Raw genomic sequence first — 26,300 nt, 5'->3', positions numbered from 1 at the left:
CGCAAAGTGCACGAGAAGCTCAGTGGGTCAGGCATCATCTGTGGAGGGAATGGATAGACAACTTTTTGGATTGGGAGAAGAATCAGTCTGAAGAAGGGTCCCGACCAGAAATTATCTGTCCATTATCTCCACAGATGCTGCCTGACCCGCAGAGTTCCTCCAAGCACTTCATAAATTCATGGGTCCTAGGAGCAGGATTACGCCATTCGGCCCTTCAAGTCTACTCTGCCATTCAATGGAGAAAAATAAGAACATCATTTCATATGTTTTCTGTCACTCCCACTTTAACTGAAGACTTCTGACCAATGATGCAGCCCTAGGCACCACATCTGCTGTACATGGGTTCCACACTGTGGTCACAACCTCATAGAGTCAGAGTGTCAGGAACAGGCCCTTCAGCCCAACTCGTCCATGCCAACCCATCTATGCTAGTGCCGTTTGCCTGCGTTAGCCCCATATCCCTCTAAACCTTTTCAAACCAATACCCTGAGCCAGCTGGTAGTCATATGTGTCCGGGCCAACAAACACACATTGCACGATGGGCAGGAGAGCAAGCGTGCTGTCGGGCACTGCCACTTCTTTCTGCACATCCCAAAGGTTGACTGAATACAAGAGTGCTGTGGGGACACAAGGGAATGTAGACGCTCACATCTTGATCTCAGCAGGCCAGGCAGAATTCGTGGAGGGAAATGGACAGATGCTGTTTCGAGTCGGCACACCTCTTCACACTGTGCCCCATATCAGCTACCGTGTTGATAAGATCTAGGTTCAAATCCCATTCTGTGACTTGAGCACAAAAACCAAGGTTCATACTCTAGGACAATTTGGAGGCATTCACCAATGTTGCTAAAGCTCTCTATATCATTGCAACTTGTGGGAGCGTGTTGCATGCTCATTAACCGTTATGGTGTGTGTGTGTCCCCCACTTTCAAAGCCCTTCTCTGAAACACTCTGTAATATCCTCATATTACAACATTTGCTTTCTAAATGCAAGCCCTTTCTGTTCTATAGTGAGTGAAGATCGTTCTAGCTCGTTGCACCAGAATGCTAATTCTCCCAGCATGGAAACCAATTAGAGTAATGTCAGTGGGATTATACAAGTCTTCTGAAGAAGTGACTGATCTAATTCCTCGTATTTGTTGTCACGTGCTGCAAATGTAAAGCCTTTTATATTTAATCTGTCACACAGACAGAAAGCTGGGAGCAGAAGCATGAGGGCAGATGACTGTCAGATTACACTGGCACTGAATTCCTGATTTCTGTTTGTGGACTAGAGGATTTATCCTTGTCTCTGAGCAAAGAAGAGTAATGACTGCAGGCATTGTCTAGTGCTTAAAATCTCAGAAAATAATGAGCCATCCAACACATTAGAGAAATAGAGATACAATTAATGCTGGAATCTTGAGCAAATCACAAAGCTTTGTTTCCTGATTCCTTGATTCCTGACCCCAGGAATGATTGGATTAACATATGATGAGCGTTTGAGAGCACTGGGCCTGTACTCGCTAGAGTTTAGAAGGATGAGGCGGGACCTCATTGAAACTTACCTAATAGTGAATGCTCTAGGTTGTGTGGATGTTTCCAATAGTAGGAGAGTCTAGGACCAGAGGCCAGAGCCTCTGATGGCGCCTGCCTGTGGCGACTTTTGCGGAGCTCCGGAAAATAAAAGGCTCAACTACAACTTCCAACAACTTACCTGGATCAGAAAAACGGCAGAAATCGGTGCCGTTTCGGACAAGCTGCTTGAGCACCTCAAGGCTCTCGCAATTTCGCGATTTCCCGCAGCTGCGGGAACCCCGGACTTTAAACTTTCCCACGCTGGCTGTGGAACTCCCGACCCGACTGCGGATCACAGGTACTGTACCTTGAAACCCCGGGATGACCCCCAGAGCCGACGGGCTGGATCTCCCAGCAACAACAGAGCTGCAGCTGCCGACTTTGAGGGAACCCCTGTTCGTTACGGAGCTGGAGCTGCCGTCTGTGAGGGAATCCCCGTTCCAGCGCAGGTCCGCAGAAACAGCAGGTACAGCAAGTACAGTACCTGGAAACAAAGGGGAAGCCTCCATTGTGTCCGGAAACGTGGCCATCGGGCAGGACTTCAGGTCAGAATGAAGCGCAGGGGCCTCCGGCCCCCTCTCCCAACTATCCTAATGGCTAATGTACAGTCCCTTGAAAACAAAGTGGAGGACTTCAGGGCAAGACTGCTTTATCAAAGGGAGCTGAGGGAATGCTCTGTGTTCTGTTTCACAGAGACATGGCTCACCCCCAGCTCCCCAGACTCAGCGGTCCAGCCTGAAGGGTTCTCCATCCACCGCATGGACCGTACCCTGGCATCTGGGAAAGGGAGAGGAGGGGACGTCTGCCTCATGGTCAACTCTGCGTGGTGTTCCGACGTGGCAGTCCTGTCCAACTCCTGCTCTCCACACCTCGAACATCTGGCGGTGAAGTGCCGTCCCTTCTACCTCCCGAGAGAATTCACCTCCGTTATCCTGACCGCGGTCTACATCCCACCCCAGGCAGACATCCGTCTGGCACTGGAGGAGCTGCATGCCGTGGTCAACAAACACCAGACGTCTTACCCCGAGGCATTTACCACCATTGCTGGGGACTTCAATAAGGCGAACCTCAAGAAATCACTCCCCAACTTCCACCAACATGTCTCCTGCTGCACCAGAGGACCTAACATCCTCGACCACTGCTACACCACCATCAAGAATGCCTATCGTTCTATCCCTCGCCCTCACTTCGGTAAGTCCGACCATACCGCGGTGCTGCTTCTTCCTGCCTACAAGCAGCAATTAAAGAGCGCACCCCCAGAAGTGAGGACAGCACAGAGCTGGTCGGGGGGGGCAGAAGAACAACTCCAGGACTGTTTGGAGTCTGTAGACTGGGCAATGTTCAAGGACTCGGCAACGGACTTGAACGAATATGCCACAGTCGTTACAGACTTCATAAAGAAATGTGTGGAGGACTGCATCCCTACAAAAACCTTCCGAGTGTTTCCCAATCAGAAACCTTGGATGAACTTTGAGATCCGCACTCTCCTGAAGTCCAGACACAGGGCATTCACATCCAACGATACAGTGGCCTACATGAAGACCAGATACGACCTTGGTAAGGCCATCAAAAAGGCCAAAAGGGACTTCTGCTCCAAACTGGAGGACGAGACAGATGTTCGACCTGAGGTCCCCACCTGCTTTAAAAGGGCATCAATTATACCGGTGCCCAAGAAGAGTAAGGTGACGTGCCTCAATGACTATCGACCAGTGGCACTAACGCCGGTGGTGATGAAGTGCTTTGAGAGGTTGATAATGGAGCAAATCAACTCCTACATCGACAAAAACCTGGACCCACTGCAGTTCGCGTACCGCCACAACAGATCAACGGTGGATGCGATCTCGCTGGCCCTCCACTCCGCACTGGACCACTTGGACAACAAAAACTCATATGTCAGGCTGTTATTCATTGATTACAGCTCGGCATTTAACACAATCATCCCCTCCAAACTGGTTACCAAACTCGCAGAACTGGGTCTCTGCGCATCCCTCTGCAACTGGATCCTCGACTTCCTCGTCCACAGACCACAGTCTGTTCGTATTGGTGGAAATGTGTCAGCCTCAATAACAATCAGCACGGGAGCACCTCAAGGCTGCGTGCTCAGCCCCCTGCTGTACTCACTCTATACCCATGACTGCGTAGCGAACCACAGTGCGAACTCCATCATCAAGTTCGCTGACGACACCACTATTGTGGGGCGTATCACTGATGGGGATGAGTCAGAGTACAGAAGAGAGATCGAGCAACTGTCCATATGGTGCCAGCGCAATAACCTGGCCCTGAACACCAGCAAAACCAAGGAACTGATTGTGGACTTTGGAAGGAGTAGGAGGGGTACCCACAGCCCCATTTATATCAACGGGTCGATGGTTGAAAGGGTCAAGAACTTCAAATTCCTGGGCGTGCACATCTCTGAAGATCTTTCCTGGTCCGAGAACACGAACGCAATTATCAAAAAAGCTCATCAGCGCCTCTACTTCCTGAGAAGATTACGGAGAGTCGGATTGTCAAGGAAGACTCTCTCTAACTTCTACAGGTGCACAGTTGAGAGCACGCTGACCGGTTGCATCGTGGCTTAGTTCGGAAATTTGAGCGCCCTGGAGAGGAAAAGACTACAAAAAGTAGTAAACACTGCCCAGTCCATCATCGGCTCTGACCTTCCTTCCATCGAGGGGATTTATCGCAGTCGCTGCCTCAAAAAAGCTGGCAGTATCATCAAAGACCCACACCATCCTGGCCACACACTGATCTCCCTGCTACCTTCAGGTAGAAGGTACAGGAGCCTGAAGACTGCAACAACCAGTTTCAGGAATAGCTACTTCCCCTCAGCCATCAGGCTATTAAACCTGGCTCGGACAAAACTCTGATTATTAGCAACCACTTTCTGTTATTTGCACTACCAGTTTATTTATTCATGTGTGTATATATTTATATCATGGTATATGGACACATTTATCTGTTTTGTAGTAAATGCCTACTATTTTCTGTGTGCTTAAGCAAAGCAAGAATTTCATTGTCTTATACAGGGACACATGACAATAAACTCACTTGAACTTGAACTTGAACTTGAGAATAAAAGGAGTTCCAAAAGAAAGGAGATAAGCAGGTGGTGAATCTGTGGAATTCATTGCCACAGACGGCTGTCGAGGCCAAGTCAATGGATATTTTTAAGGCAGGGATTGATAGATTCTTGATTAGTACGGGTGTCAAAGGTTAATGGGGAGAAGGTGGGAGGATGGAGTTGAGAGGGAAAGATAGATCAGCCATGATTGAATGGCAGAGTAGACTTGATGGGCTGAATGGCCTAATTCTGTTCCTAGAATTTATGGACTTTTGAAAACAAACCCAAGTTACCCAATCTCACTTAATTGCCGAAACATTCCATCCCAGGCATCATCCTGATGAATCTTCGTTGCACCTTCTCCAGGGCAATGAACCTAAGCAAAGCTTTCAACTATGATGGGGGAATAAGAAGTATTCTAATTGAATCACTGGTCCAAATTTGATTGTGAATCCATCTCAGTATTAAGCCCAAGGGTACGTGAAGAGTGCAGTGTGATCTGTAAGACCACAAGCCGAGCAGTGGTGCCGCGAATACCGTGGTGGTTTGAGGAAATGCTGGAGCATGAAGAGCACAGTCTGGCTGCTAATTCCTTTTGAGTATTATAACTGGCTCACCAGCTGATGGAGAGCTGAGATGAGGCAGTTAGTTCGCTGACGTTCATGCAATGGACACTAATTTCAGCCTCTATTCCAATTGCACCTGGCAATAAACTAGAGTTGATTATATTAATACGCAGATTAAGCCACAATTATTTTTGTCATTGAGTCTCAGTTAAGGGGCAAATTGCTCTAATTTATACATCAAGATTAAAGCTGGCGTTAAAGTATTGGAGATTTGAGTGCAGCAGACATAAATGGCTAAAGCGGATTAGAGAATGAAAGTGGGCATGAAGTTGGTAATATGTCTCTGTTTACCGCCGGATAGCTGCAAGAAGAACTCTAGCTAAACCGGTGACTTGTGAAGATGTCAGTTACCTGAACTATTGCAAGGTTTGTTTTAGTGAACCAGTATGTGCAGCTCCTTGTTTCAACATTGCAATGAGCTGTTCACCTCTTGAGCAAAATAACAAAGTGCTGGAGGAACTCAGCAGTTCAGGCAGCATCTGTGTAGTGAAGTGGACAGACAACGTTTTGGATCGGGACTCTTCTTCAGACCCTTTCTTGAGCATTTAGTGTGACCTGCAGCATCGTCAGTAGCGAGATGGCCATTGTGTTCATAGTGGTCCTTCAAACAGCAGCTGTCCCGCCTGGCATTCAGTTAGCAACAGGAGACGACCATGATAAACACAATGGCTATTTCACATCTGACGATGCTGAGGTAGGGTTGTGATCATAAGACATTGGAGCAGAATTAGGCTATTCAGGCCATCGAGACTGCTCTGCTATTGGATCATGGCTGATCTGTTTTTCCCTCTCAACCCCACGTTCCTGCCTTCGCTCCGTAATCATGGAGAAAAGAAGATAAGACTTTATTTCTTCCCATCACAGTGAGGAATGTGGAGGAGCCGCTGTGATGGATGTTTATGTTACATTTTTATGTGGTTGGGTGTGTTGTTGCTTTTTTGGTATGACTGTATGGCAAATCAAATTCCTCGTATGATTTACATACTTATTTTGTTTTCATACTAGGCTAATAAAATCAATTACAATTACAAAATTTACTATTTTGGTGTAAAATGCATCTGCAGTTCCTTCCTACAAGAATTTAAATGGGGTGCCTCTCAGAATGATGAATGCAAAAGCAAGAATCTGTTCGATGATATAAAGACTGTCTCTACGTGTCAGTGGGAAGACATCAACAGATTATAAGGTGTTTACGGGGACACAAAGAACTGCAGATGGTTTAATTCAGTCTGAAATTTAAATTAGTCTGAAGAACTAATGGTAAAACGTCACCTAACCATCCCTCCACACGCTGTCTAACCCACTGATTTCCTCCGGCACTTTGCCTTTTGCTGAAGATTCCAGCATCTGCAGTTCCTTTTGTCCCCATACACATCTTTTAATTTGTTTCGACAAGTCACCTATCTATGTTCTCCAGGCTCTTAGCTGCCTGACCAGCTAAGTTACTCCAGCACTTTGTGTCTATGGAATGTAGTTTGCATTGAAAGATTTGGGAGCTAGGCTCATGTCAACTGGAAGTGATGAAGAATTTAGAAAGCATTTAAGTTCCAAAGGTGCTCACATTCAATAACACAGGTGGATAGAAAAGAGCTTGCATTTTTTAGCACTTTTCATGACATACAAATGATCGACTCAAAATGCTTCGCAATCGGTGAAGCCAGTGATTTCACTTAAAAAAGTGGGTATTGCTCAAGCAGCATCTGTGGAAAGAGAAATAGCTAATATAACATAAATTCTGGGACTGGAAGTTAGAACTGAGAAAGAGATCATTTTTAATGGAGAGAGGATGGGGCAGAGTGAGCAGAACACTAGTTTAAATCGATTTGGAATATTTTGGAGGACCAAGAAACCAAGAATATCTCTGAGCATGAGGCTAAATGGCTTAATGGGGGCAAGGACAAGTCATTGCGTTTCTTTGTTTGTGTAATGTGTTAATAAAGAGATTATGGGACATGCTCTATAGGCCAAACTATACAAGTAGGATAAGCAATACTGAATTCATAGCCTCCTTGATGGATTTGCTGAACAGTATTAACCAGGCCATCTGATAGCCTCGTGTCTTGAGGGTGTCTGGCTGTCTGGAGCCGTGGCCAACTGGCTGTTTTACAGAACAACCAGATGGTGACCTCAAACAACTGCGAGGCACTGGCCTGCTCCTGGTTTCATCATCTGCATCATAGCCGCTGAGAAACCAGAAGCACGAGGCTAACAATAATCCCCGCACACGTGTCACACACACAGACCATACACACACACACACACACACACACCACACACTTGTACATACACTACACACACACATCCCACATAATTGTACATATACTACACACACAAGTACACACATCACACATGCATGCACGCACACACACACACACACACACACACACACACACTCTATACCTACAGACACCATACACTCACACCCACATGCAATACACTACACACTCACACACACATACACCATACACCCACAAACACTCCAAATACACATACACACACCCCATATGCACATAAACCTACCTCCACACACACAAAGAACACACACACACATTCCACATACATAGAAACATAGAAAATAGGTTCAGGAGTAGGCCATTCGGCCCTTCGAGCCTGCACCGCCATTCAATATGATCATGGCTGATCATCCAACTCAGTATCCTGTACCTGCCTTCTCTCCATACCCCCTGATCCCTTTACCCACAAGGGCCACATCTAACTCCCTCTTAAATATAGCCAATGAACTGGCCTCAACTACCTTCTGCGGCAGAGAATTCCAGAGATTCACCACTCTCTGTGTGAAAAAAGTTTTCCTCATCTCGGTCCTAAAAGATTTCCCCCTTATCCTTAAACTGTGACCCCTTGTTCTGGACTTCCCCAACATCGGGAACAATCTTCCTGCATCTAGCCTGTCCAACCCCTTAAGAATTTTGTAAGTTTCTATAAGATCCCCCCTCAATCTTCTAAATTCTAGCGAGTACAAACCGAGTCTATCCAGTCTTTCTTCATATGAAAGTCCTGACATCCCAGGAATCAGTCTGGTGAACCTTCCCTGTACTCCCTCTATGGCAAGAATGTATTTCCTCAGATTAGGAGACCAAAACTGTACGCAATACTCCAGGTGTGGTCTCACCAAGACCCTGTACAACTGCAGTAGAACCTCCCTGCTCCTATACTCAAATCCTTTTGCTATGAATGCTAACATACCATTCGCCTTCTTCACTGCCTGCTGCACCTGCATGCCTACTTTTAATGACTGGTGTACCATGACACCCAGGTCTCGTTGCATCTCCCCCTTTCCTAATCGGCCACCATTCAGATAATAGTCTACTTTCCTGTTTTTGCCACCAAAGTGGATAACCTCACATTTATCCACATTATGCTGCATCTGCCATGCATTTGCCCACTCACCCAGCCTATCCAAGTCACCTTGCAGCCTCCTAGCATCCTCCTCACAGCTAACACTGCCCCCCAGCTTCGTGTCATCCACAAACTTGGAGATGTTGCATTCAATTCCCTCGTCCAAATCATTAATATATATCGTAAATAGCTGGGGTCCCAGAACTGAGCCTTGCGGTACCCCACTAGTCACTGCCTGCCATTGTGAAAAGGACCCATTTACTCCTACTCTTTGCTTCCTGTCTGCCAGCCAGTTCTCTATCCACATCAATACTGAACCCCCAATACCGTGTGCTTTAAGTTTGTATACTAATCTCTTATGTGGGACCTTGTTGAAAGCCTTCTGAAAGTCCAGATATAACACATCCACTGGTTCTCCCTTATCTACTCTACTAGTTACATCCTCGAAAAATTCTATAAGATTCGTCAGACATGATTTACCCTTCATAAATCCATGCTGACTTTGTCCAATGATTTCACCACTTTCCAAATGTGCTGCTATCCCATATTTAATAACTGATTCTAGCAGTTTCCCCACTACCGACGTTAGACTAACTGGTCTGTAATTCCCCGTTTTCTCTCTCCCTCCCTTTTTAAAAAGTGGTGTTACATTAGCTACCCTCCAATCCTCAGGAACTACTCCGGAATCTAAAGAGTTTTGAAAAATTATCACTAATGCATCCACTATTTCTGGGGCTTCCTTAAGTACTCTGGGATGCAGCCTATCTGGGCCTGGGGATTTATCGGCCTTTAATCCATTCAATTTACCTAACACCACTTCCCGGCTAACCTGGATTTCACTCAGTTCCTCCATCTCATTTGAACCCCGGTCCCCTGCTATTTCCGGCAGATTATTTATGTCTTCCTTAGTGAAGACAGAACCAAAGTAGTTATTCAATTGGTCTGCCATGTCCTTGTTCCCCATGATCAATTCACCAGTTTCTGACTGCAAGGGACTGCAAGATTTGTTTTAACTAATCTTTTTCTCTTCACATATCTATAAAAGCTTTTGCAGTCAGTTTTTATGTTTCCTGCCAGTTTTCTTTCATAATCTTTTTTCCCTTTCCTAATTAAGCCCTTTGTCCTCCTCTGCTGGTCTCTGAATTTCTCCCAGTCCTCTGGTAGACTGCTTTTTCTGGCTAATTTGTACGCTTCATCTTTTGTTTTGATACTATCCCTGATTTCCCTTGTTATCCACGGATGCACTACCTTCCCTGATTTATTTTTTTGCCAAACTGGGATGAACAATTGTTGTAGTTCATCCATACAGTCTTTAAATGCCTTCCATTGCATATCCACCGTCAACCCATTAAGAATCAATCGCCAGTCTATCTTGGCCAATTCACGTCTCATACCCTCAAAGTTACCTTTCTTTAAGTTCAGGACCCTTGTTTCTGAATGAACGATGTCACTCTCCATCCTAATGAAGAACTCAACCATATTATGGTCACTCTTGCCCAAGGGGCCACGCACAACAAGACTGCTAACTAACCCTTCCTCATTACTCAATACCCAGTCTAGAATAGCCTGCTCTCTCGTTGGTTCCTCTACATGTTGGTTTAGAAAACTATCCCGCATACATTCCAAGAAATCTTCTTCCTCAGCACCTTTGCCAATTTGATTCACCCAATCTATATGTAGATTGAAGTCACCCATTATAACTGTTTTACCTTTGTTGCACGCATTTCTAATTTCCTGTTTGATGCCATCCCCAACTCCACTACTACTGTTAGGTGGCCTGTACACAACTCCCACTAGCGTTTTCTGCCCCTTAGTGTTTCGCAGCTCTACCCATATCGATTCCACATCCTCAAAGCTAATGTCCTTCCTTTCTATTGCGTTAATCTGCTCTCTAACCAGCAACGCTACCCCACCTCCTTTCCCTTTCTGTCTATCCCTCCTGAATATTGAATATCCCTGGATGTTCAGCTCCCAGCCTTGGTCACCCTGGAGTCATGTCTCCGTGATCCCAACTATATCATAGTCATTAATAGCTATCTGCACATTCAACTCATCCACCTTGTTACGAATGCTCCTTGCATTGAGACACAAAGCCTTCAGGCTTGTTTTTACAACCCTTATACTATTATGCTGAAAAGTGGCCCTTTTTGATTTTTGCCCTGGATTTGCCTGCCTGCCACTTTTACTTTTCACCTTGCTACCTATTGCTTCTACCATCATTTTACACCCCTCTGTCTCTACGCTCACACATTTAAGAAACCTTTTCCCTTTAACTCCATCCTCCACTATCCCATTCAACACCCCACCCCCCTTATTCAGTTTAAAACCACCCGTGTAGCAGTGGCAAACCTGCCTGCCAGAATGCTGGTCCCACACCTGTTAAGATGCAATCCGTCCCTTTTGTACAGTTCCCCCTTACCCCAAAACAGATCCCAGTGATCTAAGAATCTAAATCCCTGCCCCGTGCACCAGTTCCTCAGCCACACGTTCAGGTCCCGTATCTCCCTGTTCCTGCTCTCGCCAGCACGAGGAACTGGAAGCACACCTTAATCCTCCACACAAACACACACACACCTTAATTCCCCACACAACCACACACACACACACACACACACACACACACACACACACACACACACACACACACGCACACGCGCACACACACACGTTAGTTATTCTAATTGTTTTGAATGATAGCTTTGGGAGATGACCATTCTCACCCATTGTTTCTATGCAGCTATATGCTGATTTATCTCAAAAGAAGAAAAAGATATTTGGCCACAAAATGTCTGAGGAGTAAACCAGTTTGTTGTCTTTCTTTCACCAGCTTTAAAAGACTCCACAAAACAATCCATCAACAGCGACTGGAAGATCGAGCTGCCTGGCGAATTTCCAATGGCCGGAACCACAGTGCATTATGTGAGGCGGGGTCTGTGGGAGAAGATGTCTGCCAAGGGACCGACCAAAACACCGCTTCACTTAATGGTAGCTTTCTAGCTCTCTGTCATTGCATTCGGAATGCTGAGATCCCAGTGGATCATCCCTAAATTTAGGATATCGTTAAAGCTCGTGACTTATTTTGTTGCATCTTAATGTCGGGATCTCTCACAGGTGGAAACCACGTTATTTCAGCAGTGACTAATTTGACAAGATTTCCCTGACGTGATGAGAATATTAATTCATCGGTGAACGACACAAAAAGCTGGAGTAACTCAGCAGTTCAGACAGCACCTCCGGAGAAAGGGAATAGGTGACGTTTCGAGGCGAGACCCTTCTTCAGACCGAGAGTCAGGGGAAAGGGAAACGAGGGACATAGACGGTGATGTAGAGATATAGAACAAATGAATGAAAGACATGCAGAAAAAAGTAACGATGATAAAGGAAACAGGCCATTGTTAGCTGTGGCCTAGGTGGGAACGAGTATAGTCAATCAGGCTCAACATGACATAGAAACATAGAAACTAGGTGCAGGAGTAGGCCATTTGGCCCTTCGAGCCTGCACCGCCATTCAATATGATCATGGCTGATCATCCAACTCAGTATCCCGTACCTGCCTTCTCTCCATACCCTCTGATCCCCTTAGCCACAAGGGCCACATCTAACTCCCTCTTAAATATAGCCAATGAACTGGCCTCGACTACCCTCTGTGGCAGAGAGTTCCAGAGATTCACCACTCTCTGTGTGAAAAAAGTTCTTCTCATCTCGGTTTTAAAGGATTTCCCCCTTATCCTTAAGCTGTGACCCCTTGTCCTGGACTTCCCCAACATCGGGAGCAATCTTCCTGCATCTAGCCTGTCCAACCCCTTAAGAATTTTATAAGTTTCTATAAGATCCCCTCTCAATCTCCTAAATCACCAAGTCTATCCAGTCTTTCTTCATAAGACAGTCCTGACATCCCAGGAATCAGTCTGGTGAACCTTCTCTGCACTCCCTCTATGGCAATAATGTCCTTCCTCAGATTTGGAGACCAAAACTGTACGCAATACTCCAGGTGTGGTCTCACCAAGACCCTGTACAACTGCAGTAGAACCTCCCTGCTCCTATACTCAAATCCTTTTGCTATGAAAGCTAACATACCATTCGCTGAAAGCTAAAGACAACTTTGAAGCTGGTACAACTTGGGTGGGGCGAGATGGAGAGGGAGGGGATACAAGGGTTAAGAAGTTAGAGAAATCGATAGTCAACACCACTGGGGTATAAGCTGCCGAAGCGAAATATGAGATGCTGATCCTCCAATTTGCATTTGGTCTCACTCTGACACTGGAGAAGGCCCAGAACAGAAAGGTCAGTGTGGGAATGGGAAGGGGAGTTAGAGTGTTTGGCAACCGGGAGATCAGGTAGGTCAAAGCGGACTGAGCAAAGGTGTTCAGCGAAACGATCGCCCATCGGTGTTCTGAACCGCACTGGACATTGAGAGAGGAAAGGAGTAGTGACATTCTGCCAGGGAACAGGTAGACAAAAGTGCTGGAGAAACTCAGCAGGTGCAGCAGCATCTATGGAGCGAAGGAAATAGGCAACGTTTCGGGCCGAAACCCTTCTTCAGACTCAGATTGGTTCAGGAAATAACATTCAGTTTTAAAGCTGCATTTTAGTCTTTGTACTCTCAAGACATTTCTTGCTGGGATTTAAGACGAGGTGGTAAAGCTGCAGTTCATCCCCTTCCCCAGTTGCCCCAAAGTTCTTTGATTATTTCACAGGGCATTAAGTGTCAACAGTGTGGAGGTGCTGCCAGACTTGCTGAGAGCTGGTAGCATTACCTGCTTTCATGCTGATCTCCAACCTCTGCGGGATTTTGCTTTTGGGGAGACGCCAGGGTTCACTCCTGTGTGTGTCTCTGACAGTGGAGTGAATGTTGTGGACTGACAATACCAGAGTCTCACTCACAGATTCTCTGCGTTCGGTTTGTGAACTTGGCAAATTGGGATTTCGCCCCTCTGTCTCATAATTGCTAGTTCACCTTCAGATAGCTACACAAACATAGCAAATGGTGTATACATCCAGGACACCTTTGACTTACAAAGTTTAGTTGAGTTGAGTTGACTTGCAGGTGGACACTTAAGTGCTGGAGTAACGCAGTGGGTCAGGCAGCGTCTGGAGAAAAAGGATGGGTGACAATTTGGGCCGGGACCCTTCTTCAGACCCCTTCTTGAGTTGAGTTGAGTTGAGCTGAGTTTAAGGATTAGGAACATTAAGAAATAGCTTTAGAACATAGAACAGTACTCAAAGGAAAAAGGCCACTAGGCCCACAATGTCTGTCCTGAACATGATGCCATGACCAACTCTTATCTGCCTTAACATAATCCATATCCCTCCATTCCCTGCATATCAGTGTGCCTATCGAAACGCCTCTTAAATGCCAACATCTGCCTCAGCTACCACCCTCTGTCAGTACTTCCAGCCACTCACCTACCTCCCTCTGTGTAAACAAACTTGCTCCACTCAGCTCATTTAATCTTTGCCCCTCTCAAAGTTATGCCCTCCAGTCTTTGAAGGTACAGGTTTAAGTTATTACTTCATGCAATAACCTTAACCTTCACATTTTTAAGCTGCTGTTATCAGTATTATTATAGGTTAAATGCATATTATTATAGGTTAATGCATATTATTATAGGTTAAAATCCATAGAAACATAGAAAGCAGGTGCAGGAGTAGACCATTCGGCCCTTCGAGCCAGCACCACTCATGATCATGGTTGATCATCCAAAATCAGTACCCCGTTCCGGTTTTTTCCCCAAATTCCCTTGATTCCCTCTGCCCTAAGAGCAAAATCTGTAAATGCCCTGTCCCACTTAGGAAACCTGAACGGAAACCTCTGGAGACTTTGCGCCCCACCCAAGGTTTCTGTGCGGTTGCCGGAGGTTGCAGATGGTTCCCAGAGATTGCAGGTAGTGGAAGCAGGTAGGGAGACTGACAAAAACCTCCGGGAACCGCACGGAAACCTTGGGTGGGGCGCAAAGTCTCCAGAGGTTTCCGTTCTGGTTTCCTAAGTGGGACAGGGGCATAACTCTCTCTTGAAAACATCTCTCTCTTGAAAACACGGGTTAATGTGGGTTAATTCAGTTGTTGTGGCCATTATGCACTGTCAGCTCCATCTTTTTTATCATTAACCATGGACAGAAATATCTAAGTGGAAACAATTTCTTAGACCTTGGAATTAGAGGTCATCGACCAATTTATGTTAAGATTGCTTACGAGTTAAAATGCCATGAGCTTTTAATTGATTTTATACAGTCCCTGGGAGCTCGCTGGAGCAGAGTAAGTGGTTCTTTTTATACAGAATCACCAGTATCTCATAGCAATTACTGTCTGAGGATGTGTGTGATGTTTAATTTCAAATCTGACATGCCAGTTCATGCCCTGCAGGCCAAGATTGCGGAGGAGGTGAGTCACAACAGGTGTTTAAGGGCTGACAAACAAGGAACGCTTAAAATCCTCAGCAGGTCAGGCAGCATCCGTGGAGTTAACACCTCAGGTCGGCGACCTGTCCTCAGACTGAGAAATCGCCTTGGTTTTCCACAGATGGTGCCTGATCTGTGGAGGATTTCCGGCGCGTACATTAGCTTTGCTTTTTTTAAAACTGATATATTGCTTTGAAGTAAAAGATCATGGATTTTAACTGCATTATTAGGGATTTCCAGCAGAAATAGTCCTCACTGACTGACGGCAGCAGTTTCAAGCAGTAGCTTTCTCAGGTTCACAAGTGCAAGTTGATGTGGACACCACATTGCAGCTTCCCAGTGACAGACACATTCTGAGAATAAATAATTTAAAACTTAGCTATTTCAATATCTCGAGGGGAATGAAGGGCAAATGCAATGTCCTGGGCTGCAGGGTGGGTACACAAAGGCGGGTAGCATGTTAAAATGGAGCCAGCATGCTGTAGTTTAGTTTTAGTTTAGAGATACATTGTGGAAACAAGCCTCTCAGTTCACCGAGTCCATGCCGACCATTGATCTCTGTTATCCACTTACGCATCCAACATGATAATTGCTCGTTCCTAACCTTCCCCCCAGTCTAGTTTCAGTAAAAACACTGAATCAAGCACTTGAAACAACTAAAATGTATTTTACCAAAAGCGCATCACTGTACCTATCCCACCGCGGGTTCAATCCTCACGTCTGCCTGTTCAAGCCCTCTAGGCCTCGCTCAGACAGAGGTACTCCAGATCAGATGTTCACACAGTCCCGAGCGCTCTTCCAGAAGATCGACGCTGAGCCTCGTGATCACAGACTTTTATATGTCCCGGGACCTCGAGGGGCCGAACCACATGGGGGTGGTCTCTCAATAACCCAATTACAGATATCGATTAACCCCATACATAACAGGCATTCCCCATACCCAATAATACAACAGCTCATACATTGTATAAGAAAGAAAGGAAGCTAACAAGAGCAAACATTGAAACATGTGCCCTGGGAACCAAACAGTTTCTCCAAGGCTCAACAGTTCAACCAATCATCAATTAACAGGATGGCCGTCTTGCAACATTATGTATACTGTTTTACAATGCTTTTGCAGCGGCCCAATAGAAATGATGCATTTAAGGTTGGTTTGCAAAACCACTATACATGTTATCAATTTAAGAGAAACATGGAGAATACCTGGACCTCTTCCCATCCTGCATGTCAGTCTGAGCCTAAACTGGCTGGCGCCAATCAAAGCATGTAAAGTTCAGCTGACAAGGGTTAAGCTGATACATCCTGAGAATCAAAATTAGTGCAGCCTTGGTGCTGAAATCATTGAAGTTACCAATAGCTCCCAGTTGCTTTGCCATCAACAAGAATAGTTTAATTGTCCATTGGGTCCCTTGTGTCAGTGGTAGTCATAGATCCATGCAGCATGGAAACAGGCCCTACGGCCCAACTTGCCCATGCTGACCAACATGCCCCATCTACACTAGTCCCACCTGCCTGTGCTTGGCCCATATCCATCTAAACCTACCAAATCCATGTACCTGTCTAAATGTTTCTTAAACATTGCGAGAGTACCTGCTTAGACATTGTGATAGCACCTGCAAACCAACGGAAGCAACTAACTAAAGTGACTTGACAATATAGACTTAAAAGTCCCCATTACAAAGGCATTTGTTTTATACATGTAGCTCCCACTGAAGGGTGTTTTCTTTTAAATCATGTCGTCAAAAAGATGGATGACTTTGCCAAAGAATGGCATTTTCTCAATAACGTCACTGCAAACATCTCAGTTGCCTGACCTCCAATTCCCAAGCACCTTGCGTGAAATCCATCAACGTGCACTCCATGGGATTTACATTTTTAAGATGATTTTAATCCTAAGGCAAAACAAGTCCTTACTGTTGTTACCACTGATTGATAATTTAAGGGCAGAATAAAAATGCCAGAAATATTAATTTTGATCGGTGTTTTTTTTGTGACAGTATGCTGTCAATACTGTGAATGAGCTTCTCTAAAAACTAAATTACTAAGAGGTGGCACGGTGGCGAAGCGGTAGAGTTGCTGACTTACTGTGCCAGAGACCCGAGTTCAATCCTGACCACTGGTGCTGTCTATGCGGAGTTTGTACGTTCTCTCCATGACCCGCGTGGTTTTTCTCCGGGTGCTCCGGTTTCCTCCCACACTCCAAAGACGTACAGGTTTGTAGGTTAATTGGCCGTAGTGAGTGTAGGATGATGTTGGTGTAAGGGGATCACTGGTCGGCGTGGACTCTGTGGGCTGAAGCGCCTGTTTCTGCTTTGTATCTCTAAACTAAACTAAATTGATGTACAGCAGCTAATAGTGTCACCTGAATTCTCGTTTTGCCTACAAATAAAAGGATTGATTGTGTGAGTCTTGTTTTTGATTTTTTTTTAAGCCTATGGTTGGTATTGATAACAATTTCAATAATATAACTCTCCAATTTACAGAATTATTCTACAGAATGTTAAAATGCTGTTATAACTTTCTTTATGACAAATGTCTGTTATTTTGCAAAATAGGTGCTGTTATTCCATGATAAAAGCTATGGCATCCACTATGAATACACAATCCCGGTGAACAAGTCAACTGAAGATAGCAACGTGATGCACAAACCACTGGAACCTCTTTACTTGTGGACAAACATTGGCTGGGGGAACTGCAGTGTGCAATGTGGAGGAGGTATAGTCAATAATTTTGCATTTGCCATGGGCCGTCAAGGGTGATCAATGATATTCCCAAATTCTATTTGTACTTGTATAATACTGTCTGATTTGCTCTATTACATTGGATTGTATCTTTATGCATTGTTTTTACTGGAGAAATGTGACGGGATGCGTGTGTGGACTGGATGGTCCAGAGATTATGAATGGGGGAGTGTGAAAAAGAGGAGAGAATTGGGTGGCGTGTAACTTGAGAAGAAACGTGGGGGAATTTGGAGAAGGAATACATGTTCTCTGTTGAGTAGCCCAGCCAGTCTTCCTCCATACAAGTCCAGGTGGGTGTGGGGGAGAAAGGGGAGGGGGACGGGGATAGGGTTGTAAAAGGTTACCAAAAATTGGATAATTTTACCATTGGTACAGTAGGAACAGTGAATCGTATGTTGGTTTTTATTGCAACGGGATTTATGTACAAGTGCAAACTACTGCACTCCTGTAAGATCTTGTTGAGAACACAGTTGAAATATTGTGCATATGTCTGGTCTCTATACCGAATGAAGCTTATACTTGTGACAGAGTGCACCTTGGTTGAATCTTGCCGTGGGAGAATTAAGGTTGATGATTTTACCGTCTCTGAGTTTGGACATGTGAGTTGACCACATTGAAACAGACTAAAACCATTTGAGGTCCTGACAGGGTAGACGCAGAGAGGATGTCTTCTCTGGCTGAAACATCCAGAGGTCAGTCTCCGAATAAGGGGTTGGTTGTAACGGAGAAAAGAAGAAGATTCTTCAATAAGGGGAATGGGGAATCTTTGGAATTTACTACCCAGGAATGGTATGGGGATTCGGGCACTGGATACTGTATATTCAATATTAAGGGGATCAATCAAAGGATATGGGGTCATGTGTTGCTGAGGTAAATCAGCCTTGGTTTTAGTGAATGGTAGAACAGTTGCATAGGGCCAAATGGCCTACTCCTGCTTCTATTTATGATGTCCTTAATGGAAGGCTTCAAGCCACAGACAGACAGCAAAGAAAACAAGAGCTGGCAGAAAGTACACAATGTTTAAAGATAAAGAATCTGTCCTCCCCTGACAACCATCCAAGCAGACATTTTGTTGAGGCATCCAATTTTCAGAGTTAAACACGAAAGACTAGATTTTATATAATTGCTTTTGTGGTGAGAATCCTGGTGCAGTCAGAGTGGTGTCCTTGGCTATTTCAGGCTCACTATAAACAGAGACAGTGTAAGATCTACCCTTTAGCTGTAAATTATTCATTGGTGCTTCTCAAGAACAAATGATTGAAATTGCACTCAGCGGTGGGAAGACTGAACTCCACTGGGAACAGTGGCTAATAGACCCAACTTCACCCCACAGCATCGAGTGGCTAATAGACCCAACTTCACCCCACAGCATCGAGTGGCTAATAGACCCAACTTCACCCCACAGCATCGAGTGGCTAATAGACCCAACTTCACCCCACAGCATCGAGTGGCTAATAGACCCAACTTCACCCCACAGCATCGAGTGGCTAATAGACCCAACTTCACCCCACAGCATCGAGTGGCTAATAGACCCAACTTCACCCCACAGCATCGAGTGGCTAATAGACCCAACTTCACCCCACAGCATCGAGTGGCTAATAGACCCAACTTCACCCCACAGCATCGAGTGGCTAATAGACCCAACTTCACCCCACAGCATCGAGTGGCTAATAGACCCAACTTCACCCCACAGCATCGAGTGAGAGAAGTGCAGTTAACATCACTGCTGAATATAACAGAGCCTCACTAAAAACAAATAATTCCACAGGCCAATTACATTGGGCATTCGACTCCCGACAGAGGCAATTAGAAAGAAGACTTGGCTTTTAGACTCTTTCATAACTTCAGGATATTACAACACTCCTCATGATCAATAAAGTATTTTTAAGCTGCTGCTACTTTCATAATGCAGCGAAGCTGGCAGCCTTTTTCTCTTTCACAGCGAGATGCCATTAACTCCATTGAGATAATGAGTAATGAAATTAATTGAGGGCTAGCGATTCACTGGGAACCGATGGACTGCACCTGCTTCTGGTTTCAATGTTCCTAATGAAAGATGATGAGTCAGTGATTTCCAACATGCAACCAGCCAGTGAGGCTTCCCACTGAGTTCTATAGCATGACCCGAGGAAGCACACCAGGCTTTGCTTTCACTTTTCTTTGAACTGAAGCTTCATTGACATTGTGGCATCTCATTGCACTCAGTGATACAACTGTTGTGATTTTAAGCCAGTCGGATCCTCTTGGTCTGTGGATCCTGTGAAGTGTGCACCATGTGTGATATCTGTGTCGTCCTGATACATTCTAGGTTATACTTACCGACAGGTTAATGGAAAAAGATGCAGTAACTTTCTGCAGAAGGAAATTGGATGGATATTGGATAAGGGGTAAGGGAAAGGGGAGAGCCATTTCCCAGAGCCAGACGTCGCAAACGTTTGTTACAATGTTGCTTGAAATCGTTGGACAGGACCAGCAAATGGCAAAACACTCAGTCGATGCATTTTAACTATAAAGTGTTGACAGCTGAACGAAAGTAGATTTTCTTTGATATTCTGAACAAAAAGGAATGGGACTGCTACCTATATTTAAAAAATGGACAGAGGTGTTTAACACAAAACCTGGTGAGCAAATAATCTGGCGGAGATGCGTTCTGATCGTGCAGCAGTAGATTTATGTGTTACAATTGCATGAAAAAAAATCATTGAATATTTGCAACCAAGAAGGAGGCAATTTGGCCCATTGTGACTGTGCCGGTCAAAATTGAGCTACCTGGACTGATCCTATCTTCCCACTCTGGGTTTGTACCCTGAAGGTCACAGCACCTCAGCTGTGTCACACAAGTACTGTGTAAATGAGATGAAAAGCTTGCTGCCTTCAGCACCCTATAAGGGAGAGTTCCAGACCTCTCTCACCCTCTGGCTGAAAAAAACATCTTTCCTTATCCCCTATCTAATCCTTTTACCAATTCCTTTAAATCTATGTTGTTGGTTATTGATCCTTTGGCTAAGGGGACTTAGTCCTACCTATGAGTTGAATTGTACAGAGAGACAGGTTCAGAGATTGAATGCAGACACCTAGTTCCAGAAGCTAATCAGCACCATTCCTTCAGCAATGAATCATCATTGGATGTCTCCCAAATACTGTGTTAAATTCTCTACAAAGTCACAAAATTCAGTATCATTGTTTAAAGTTGCCACTGTCAGGCTCCAAGTTCTGAGTCCATGCTGGTTCAGAAACAGCAAGTGTTGTTGAAATGCTCAAGATGCAGTTGCACAAGACTGAGACACACGGCTGTTGGCTCTTCAGGTGCCCCATAAAACTACAGAGTCACACCATTCGAAGCACTCTGCCGGCTCCTGGAGAGTGGTGCTTCCTTCATCATGCTTGCTCCAAAGTTTCCTGAATGGCTGGGAGAGGGCTCCACATTTGCGATCAGCAATCTCAAGGGACTGGTGGATCACATCTGTCCAAGTGGAGGGAGAAGAGGAGAGGACCACAACCAGGCCCACTTGGGTGGAGGCTCTGTCAGCTCTCTGTTAGGACGCGAGCGCAGTCTCTGAGCGGCTACACGTTGCGATGGGACTGCAGCGCGGATCTGCATGTTGCTGGGGGTGGGGAGGAGTTGGGCGAGGGGAGAGGGACACTTGCTGTTTCTGAACCAGCATGGAGTCAGAACCTGGAGCCTGTCCTTGTGGAGTGGAGAGGATCAGTGACCCCCCTCCCCTTGATCAGCAGACCATGAGATGTGACGGACTTCAGCAGGAGCGTCTGGGATGGTCCTGGGGCTGAGGGAGGGGGACCCTGACTTCCACTGGGACGGCTGTGCAGGCACGAGGGGGAGCTCCTGCTGGCCGTTTCCTCAGCTCACCTGTGAGTGAGACCCTCACTGTGGAGGCAGCCTGCAGAGACACTGCTCCTCGGGAGATAGAGTTCCCAGCACGGCTCAATATTCCCTTATGCGACAACAAAACACTCTTGAATCTTGGCTCTTTCTCCAGTGTAACGCATGTGAATGTCAAGGTCCAACGCCTGAACAAACTCACATCACCGGTGTTTCTTCTCTTCATTGTTTTTTAGGTGAGCGCAGAACAATTGTCCGCTGCTCCAAGATTGTCAACAAGACGTTGACAGTAACGAACGACAGCGACTGCCGCCTCCTGGCTCGCATTGATCCCCAAGTCCGGAGATGCAACATACATCCGTGCCAGTCATGGTAAGTGCCGCTACAACGAAAAGAAACTTGCCAGAGCCCGTCACTTGGACATTAATTCCCACAGTTAACAATCGGCATTGACAGCTTCCATTTACAGAGAGCCCAGTTTTTAATGTGTAGTTTATCGACTGCAGTCAAATGTGGTTTATTGTTGGGATACTGCCATTTTATACTTTACATAAGAAACACATTTCATTTGGTCAAAACGCAGGCAAAAATGTGTAAATCAATAAGGCAGGGCAAAATGTATTTTGGCATTTGGGGCAGTTTTTCACAGATTGCAGAGAGTGGCATCTCATTCTTTATTGCAAAAAACTGATTCATAAATCAAAGATATGCACCCACAATGTCTTGGGAGATTAGGCAGAAATTCACAAATCAAGGATTGGTTGTAGGGTGCATGTCATTACATGGATGAATGTGCAGAACAGATAACTATGGTGTTTAAGAAGGAACTGCAGATGCTGGAAAATCGAAGGTACACAAAAATGCTGGAGAAATTCAGCGGGTGCAGCAGCATCTATGGAGCGAAGGAAATAGGCAATGTTTCGGGCGAAACTATTCTTCAGACTGATAACTACGGTAGGTGACAAATATTTCCAGGTTCCACTGTTTCAAATGAGGGATATTGGCCAAGATATCAGGACAATTCCCGACACTTGCTGTGGAGCACGGGAACATCGAACAATAGGCCTGAAACATTGCGACATTTTTTTAAAGCTTCATCCAAAAGAGAGTTCCTCTGACAATGTAGCACGCTCTCCGCACTACATTGAAGTGTCAGCTGAATCTAGCACCAGGCTTCAGTGTTGGGGAGCTTGGATCTAGAAAGGAGCCCAATCTGATTACATCAGTCTGAAGAAGGGTCCCGACCTGAAACGTCACCTATTCCTTCGCTCCATAGATGCTGCCTCACCCACTGAGTTTCTCCAGCATTTTTGTCTACCTTCGATTTTTCCAGTTCCTTCTCAAATCAACCTGATTACAATTAGTCATGGCTTTTTAAATGCTTGTTCGTTGTGAAGCTACGATGAGCTGTCATATGCATGTGTGTAAATATTGCCCCAAAAATGAACGAATCAAAAGAGATGTGGATGTTTTACTCAGAATTTATCACAGTACCCAGTCCTGTCCTCAAACTAGATGAATCTAAGATAATTAACTTCAGATGAACTGAAAACATCACTGATCCCAGTGGAGTGGTCACTGTCTGATTTCACAGTCCTCTCTAAAATCAGTATCCTGCCTTCCTGTGTGCAGTGCATGCAGGTGGTCCCATTCCCCCTGCCTTCTCTGTGTCTCAATCTAGCTCGTATTTGAACGTTGTGCCTCTAAACCTGCCCCCAATATCCCCCTTGACTGTGCACTTCAGCACCTGTCTACATTTTTATTGAACTAGTTTGAGAAAAGAAAACACTGAAATTCTGAATAGAATCAATCAATTTAAACAAAGAACTCTTCCATAATCTACTTCTGATCGTTGCTTCTGTTTTGGGAAGGGTCGTATGCTAGGTCTTTTTTTGGCAATGATTGAGATGCAGATATGATTTTCTCTTGACTCAGGTGGGTGGGAAGCACTTGGTCTCCATGCTCCAGGACCTGTGGTAAAGGAACTCAGATTCGGAATGTGACCTGTGTCTATCAGCTACAAAACGGCACGCATTTCAACACAAGAAGTCTCTACTGCCTTGGTCCAAGACTGTCTACAGTGCAGGGCTGTGAAGGCCGTGCATGCCTCACAATATGGGAAGCCTCGGATTGGTCAAAGGTACATGCCTCTCAACTAATAAACATAAAGTCTAGTCACTAGTGGACCACGCTTGCATCTTGTTACATGAGCTGTGTAATGGTGAATCTCACTGTAACCCCACACTCTCTCTCTCTCTCTGTGCCTGTCAGTGAATCAGTTTCTTTGCAATCATTATAAGAATTATGTTCATCAGTGTAGTCCCATAAACCAAAGGTCCTTTTTTTTGATTTGTTCACATTTTACTGCATAATGTGTTTAGAGTCATAAAGTCATACAGCGTGGAAACAGGCCCTTCGGCCCTACTTGCCCGCACCGACCAACGTGTCCCATCTACACTAGTGCCACTTGCCTGCATTTGGCCCATATCCCTCTAAACCTGTCATATCCATGTACTTGTCTAATTGCTTCTTAAACATTGCAATAGTCCCTGCCTCAATACCTCCTCTGGCAGTGCGTTCCATACACCATCACCCTTTGTGTGTGAAAAAGTTACCTCTCAGATTCCTTTCCCCCTTCACCTTAAACCTATGCCGTCTGGTCCTCGATTCCCCTACTCTGGACAAGAGACTCTTTTCAGAATTAAGACCTTTAATATGTCACACTACTTTACAGATGATTCGTGCAGCATATTTTAATCATAATGTTCCACAATTTCATAATTCCAGAACTAATTTCATAGAACCACACATTTACACCAAATCCATGTTGATCCCACTTTTTTCTCCCAACATTCCCATTAACTCCCCCAAGATCCTACCATTCACCTGCACACCGAAGGCAATTTACAGCCGACAATTAGCATACCAAACTGCACGTCTTTTGAGGTGGGAGGAAGCTAGAACAGCTGCAGGAGGAAACCCATCCAACTGGTGTGAGAATATGCAAACTCCACAAAGACAGTAACCGAGATCAGGATTGAACCCAGGCCACTGTCACCATGGAGCAGCATAGAGTCACACAGCACAGAATCACGCCCTAGGGCCCAACTTGTCCATGTCGACCAAGTTGCTCCATCTAAGCTAGTCCGTGCTTGACCCAAATCCCTCTAAACCTTTCCTATCCTTGCACCTGTTCAAGTATCTTTTAAATCCTGTTATAGTAACTACCTCAACGACCATCTTTGGCAGCATATTCCACATACCCATCAGCCTCTGAGTGAAAAGGTTGCCCCCTAAGGTCCCAATCAAATCATTCCTCTCCCACGTTAAACCTATGTAATCTGGTTCTTGATTTATCTACTCTGGGTAAAAGACACTGCATTCACTTTATCTATTCCCCTCATGGTTGAATATACCTCTATAAGATCACCCCTCAGCCTACTGTGCTCCATGGAATAAAGTCCTTGCTTGTCCAACCTCTCCCTATTGCTCTCCACTCTTTCCAGCAGTTCCACTTGCTGCACTGTTGTGCTGTCCTTCGTCACATTACCTTTGTTTCACTTCCCTGGTCGTGTCACAGTTCTGGATGGAGGACACCCTTAATCCGTTGTTTCCAGAAATCCTAGGGATCACTGGATGGAGAAAGGAGACCTAGTGTCCCATCGACTTCTGCAATTACAGAAGCCCCTGTGGCCTGACACAACTAAGCCTCTCCAAGTGAACTATTTTGAATGGGAACCAACCAATGTGAATTTAAGTCACTTTTGACCTGCGGATGTAGTATTTAGTTTCAGTTGGACGTCTCTAATGCATATATGTCAGAGACAAGTAGGAAAGCAGCTCTTCATGTGAAGGAAGTTAAGGGGTGGGAATGAATAAGCTTTGGCTTCTTCCTGCTCCTTTTCGGACACATACGATTTCATTTATTTATAGATATTGTTTATGACACTTTCTAAATATTCTTGTTTTGTTTTTTGTATGCTGTTTCACACTTGCTTTTGAGTCTTTTCTTCTGTTCGAAATAAAGAATTAAATTAAATTAATTAAATTAAGTTCTATTTCAGCTACACATCCGTTGGCGTTTTGGTATCATTCACTTTCATCTGATACACTGCATGCTTCTATTTTTTCATATCTCATACCTGTAATGGCAGGCCGCAGGGTACAGACTTTTGCGGTTATCTTAAATCTTCCACTTAATCCACAATCTGCTAAATACCAGTGGATTGAACTGAAACGTCGATGTGTTCTCCTTCATCATGTTTAGAGTGCTTGTGTGTGCTTTAATCGCAGACACATGTTCCTGATTAATCAAAGATTTTGTTTTTTTGAGTGCTGTTTAATCCACAATCCTGTTTTATAACTTCTCAGTAAAACCTTCAGTGAAAAGATTTTAACTGCGCCAATTGAAGTCAGAGACTGGGATGGCACCCGATCAATTTAACACGGGCAGATTTCCAAAGTCGCCTCGGCCGGTTGCTTCAACTCTGATGTTGATTCCAGGCCATCCATTCAAGCTGAGTGTGAGACGATGGATTGTGAGAGGCCTTCGTTCAGGGCAGGTCACCGAGAGATAAAGAAAGTCACAAGCATTGGAAATCTGAAAAATAAAAAAGGACAAATTTGTTTTAAATAGATGTGTGGGAAGGAACTGCAGATGCTGGTTTGCACTGAAGATAGGCATGAAATGCAGGAGTAACTCAACGGGTCAGGCAGCAT

The 26,300-nt window shown here is 45.0% G+C and overlaps 1 protein-coding gene across 1 annotated transcript in view; it reads left to right on the top strand.

Moving 5' to 3' along the window:
- adamts17 (ADAM metallopeptidase with thrombospondin type 1 motif 17) overlaps positions 1–26,300 on the top strand; it is a 179,630-nt gene that overhangs the window by 140,692 nt on the left and 12,638 nt on the right. The window contains exons 17-20 of the mRNA XM_033050346.1: positions 11,429–11,586; positions 17,555–17,714; positions 21,818–21,953; positions 23,517–23,721. Coding sequence (XP_032906237.1) covers positions 11,429–11,586; positions 17,555–17,714; positions 21,818–21,953; positions 23,517–23,721 — 659 coding nt within the window. The remainder of the gene's footprint in view (positions 1–11,428; positions 11,587–17,554; positions 17,715–21,817; positions 21,954–23,516; positions 23,722–26,300) is intronic.

This window comes from Amblyraja radiata, chromosome 34 (genome assembly GCF_010909765.2).
Source record: "Amblyraja radiata isolate CabotCenter1 chromosome 34, sAmbRad1.1.pri, whole genome shotgun sequence".
NCBI lineage: Eukaryota > Metazoa > Chordata > Chondrichthyes > Rajiformes > Rajidae > Amblyraja > Amblyraja radiata.
This window is presented reverse-complemented; position numbering and strand designations above follow the sequence as displayed.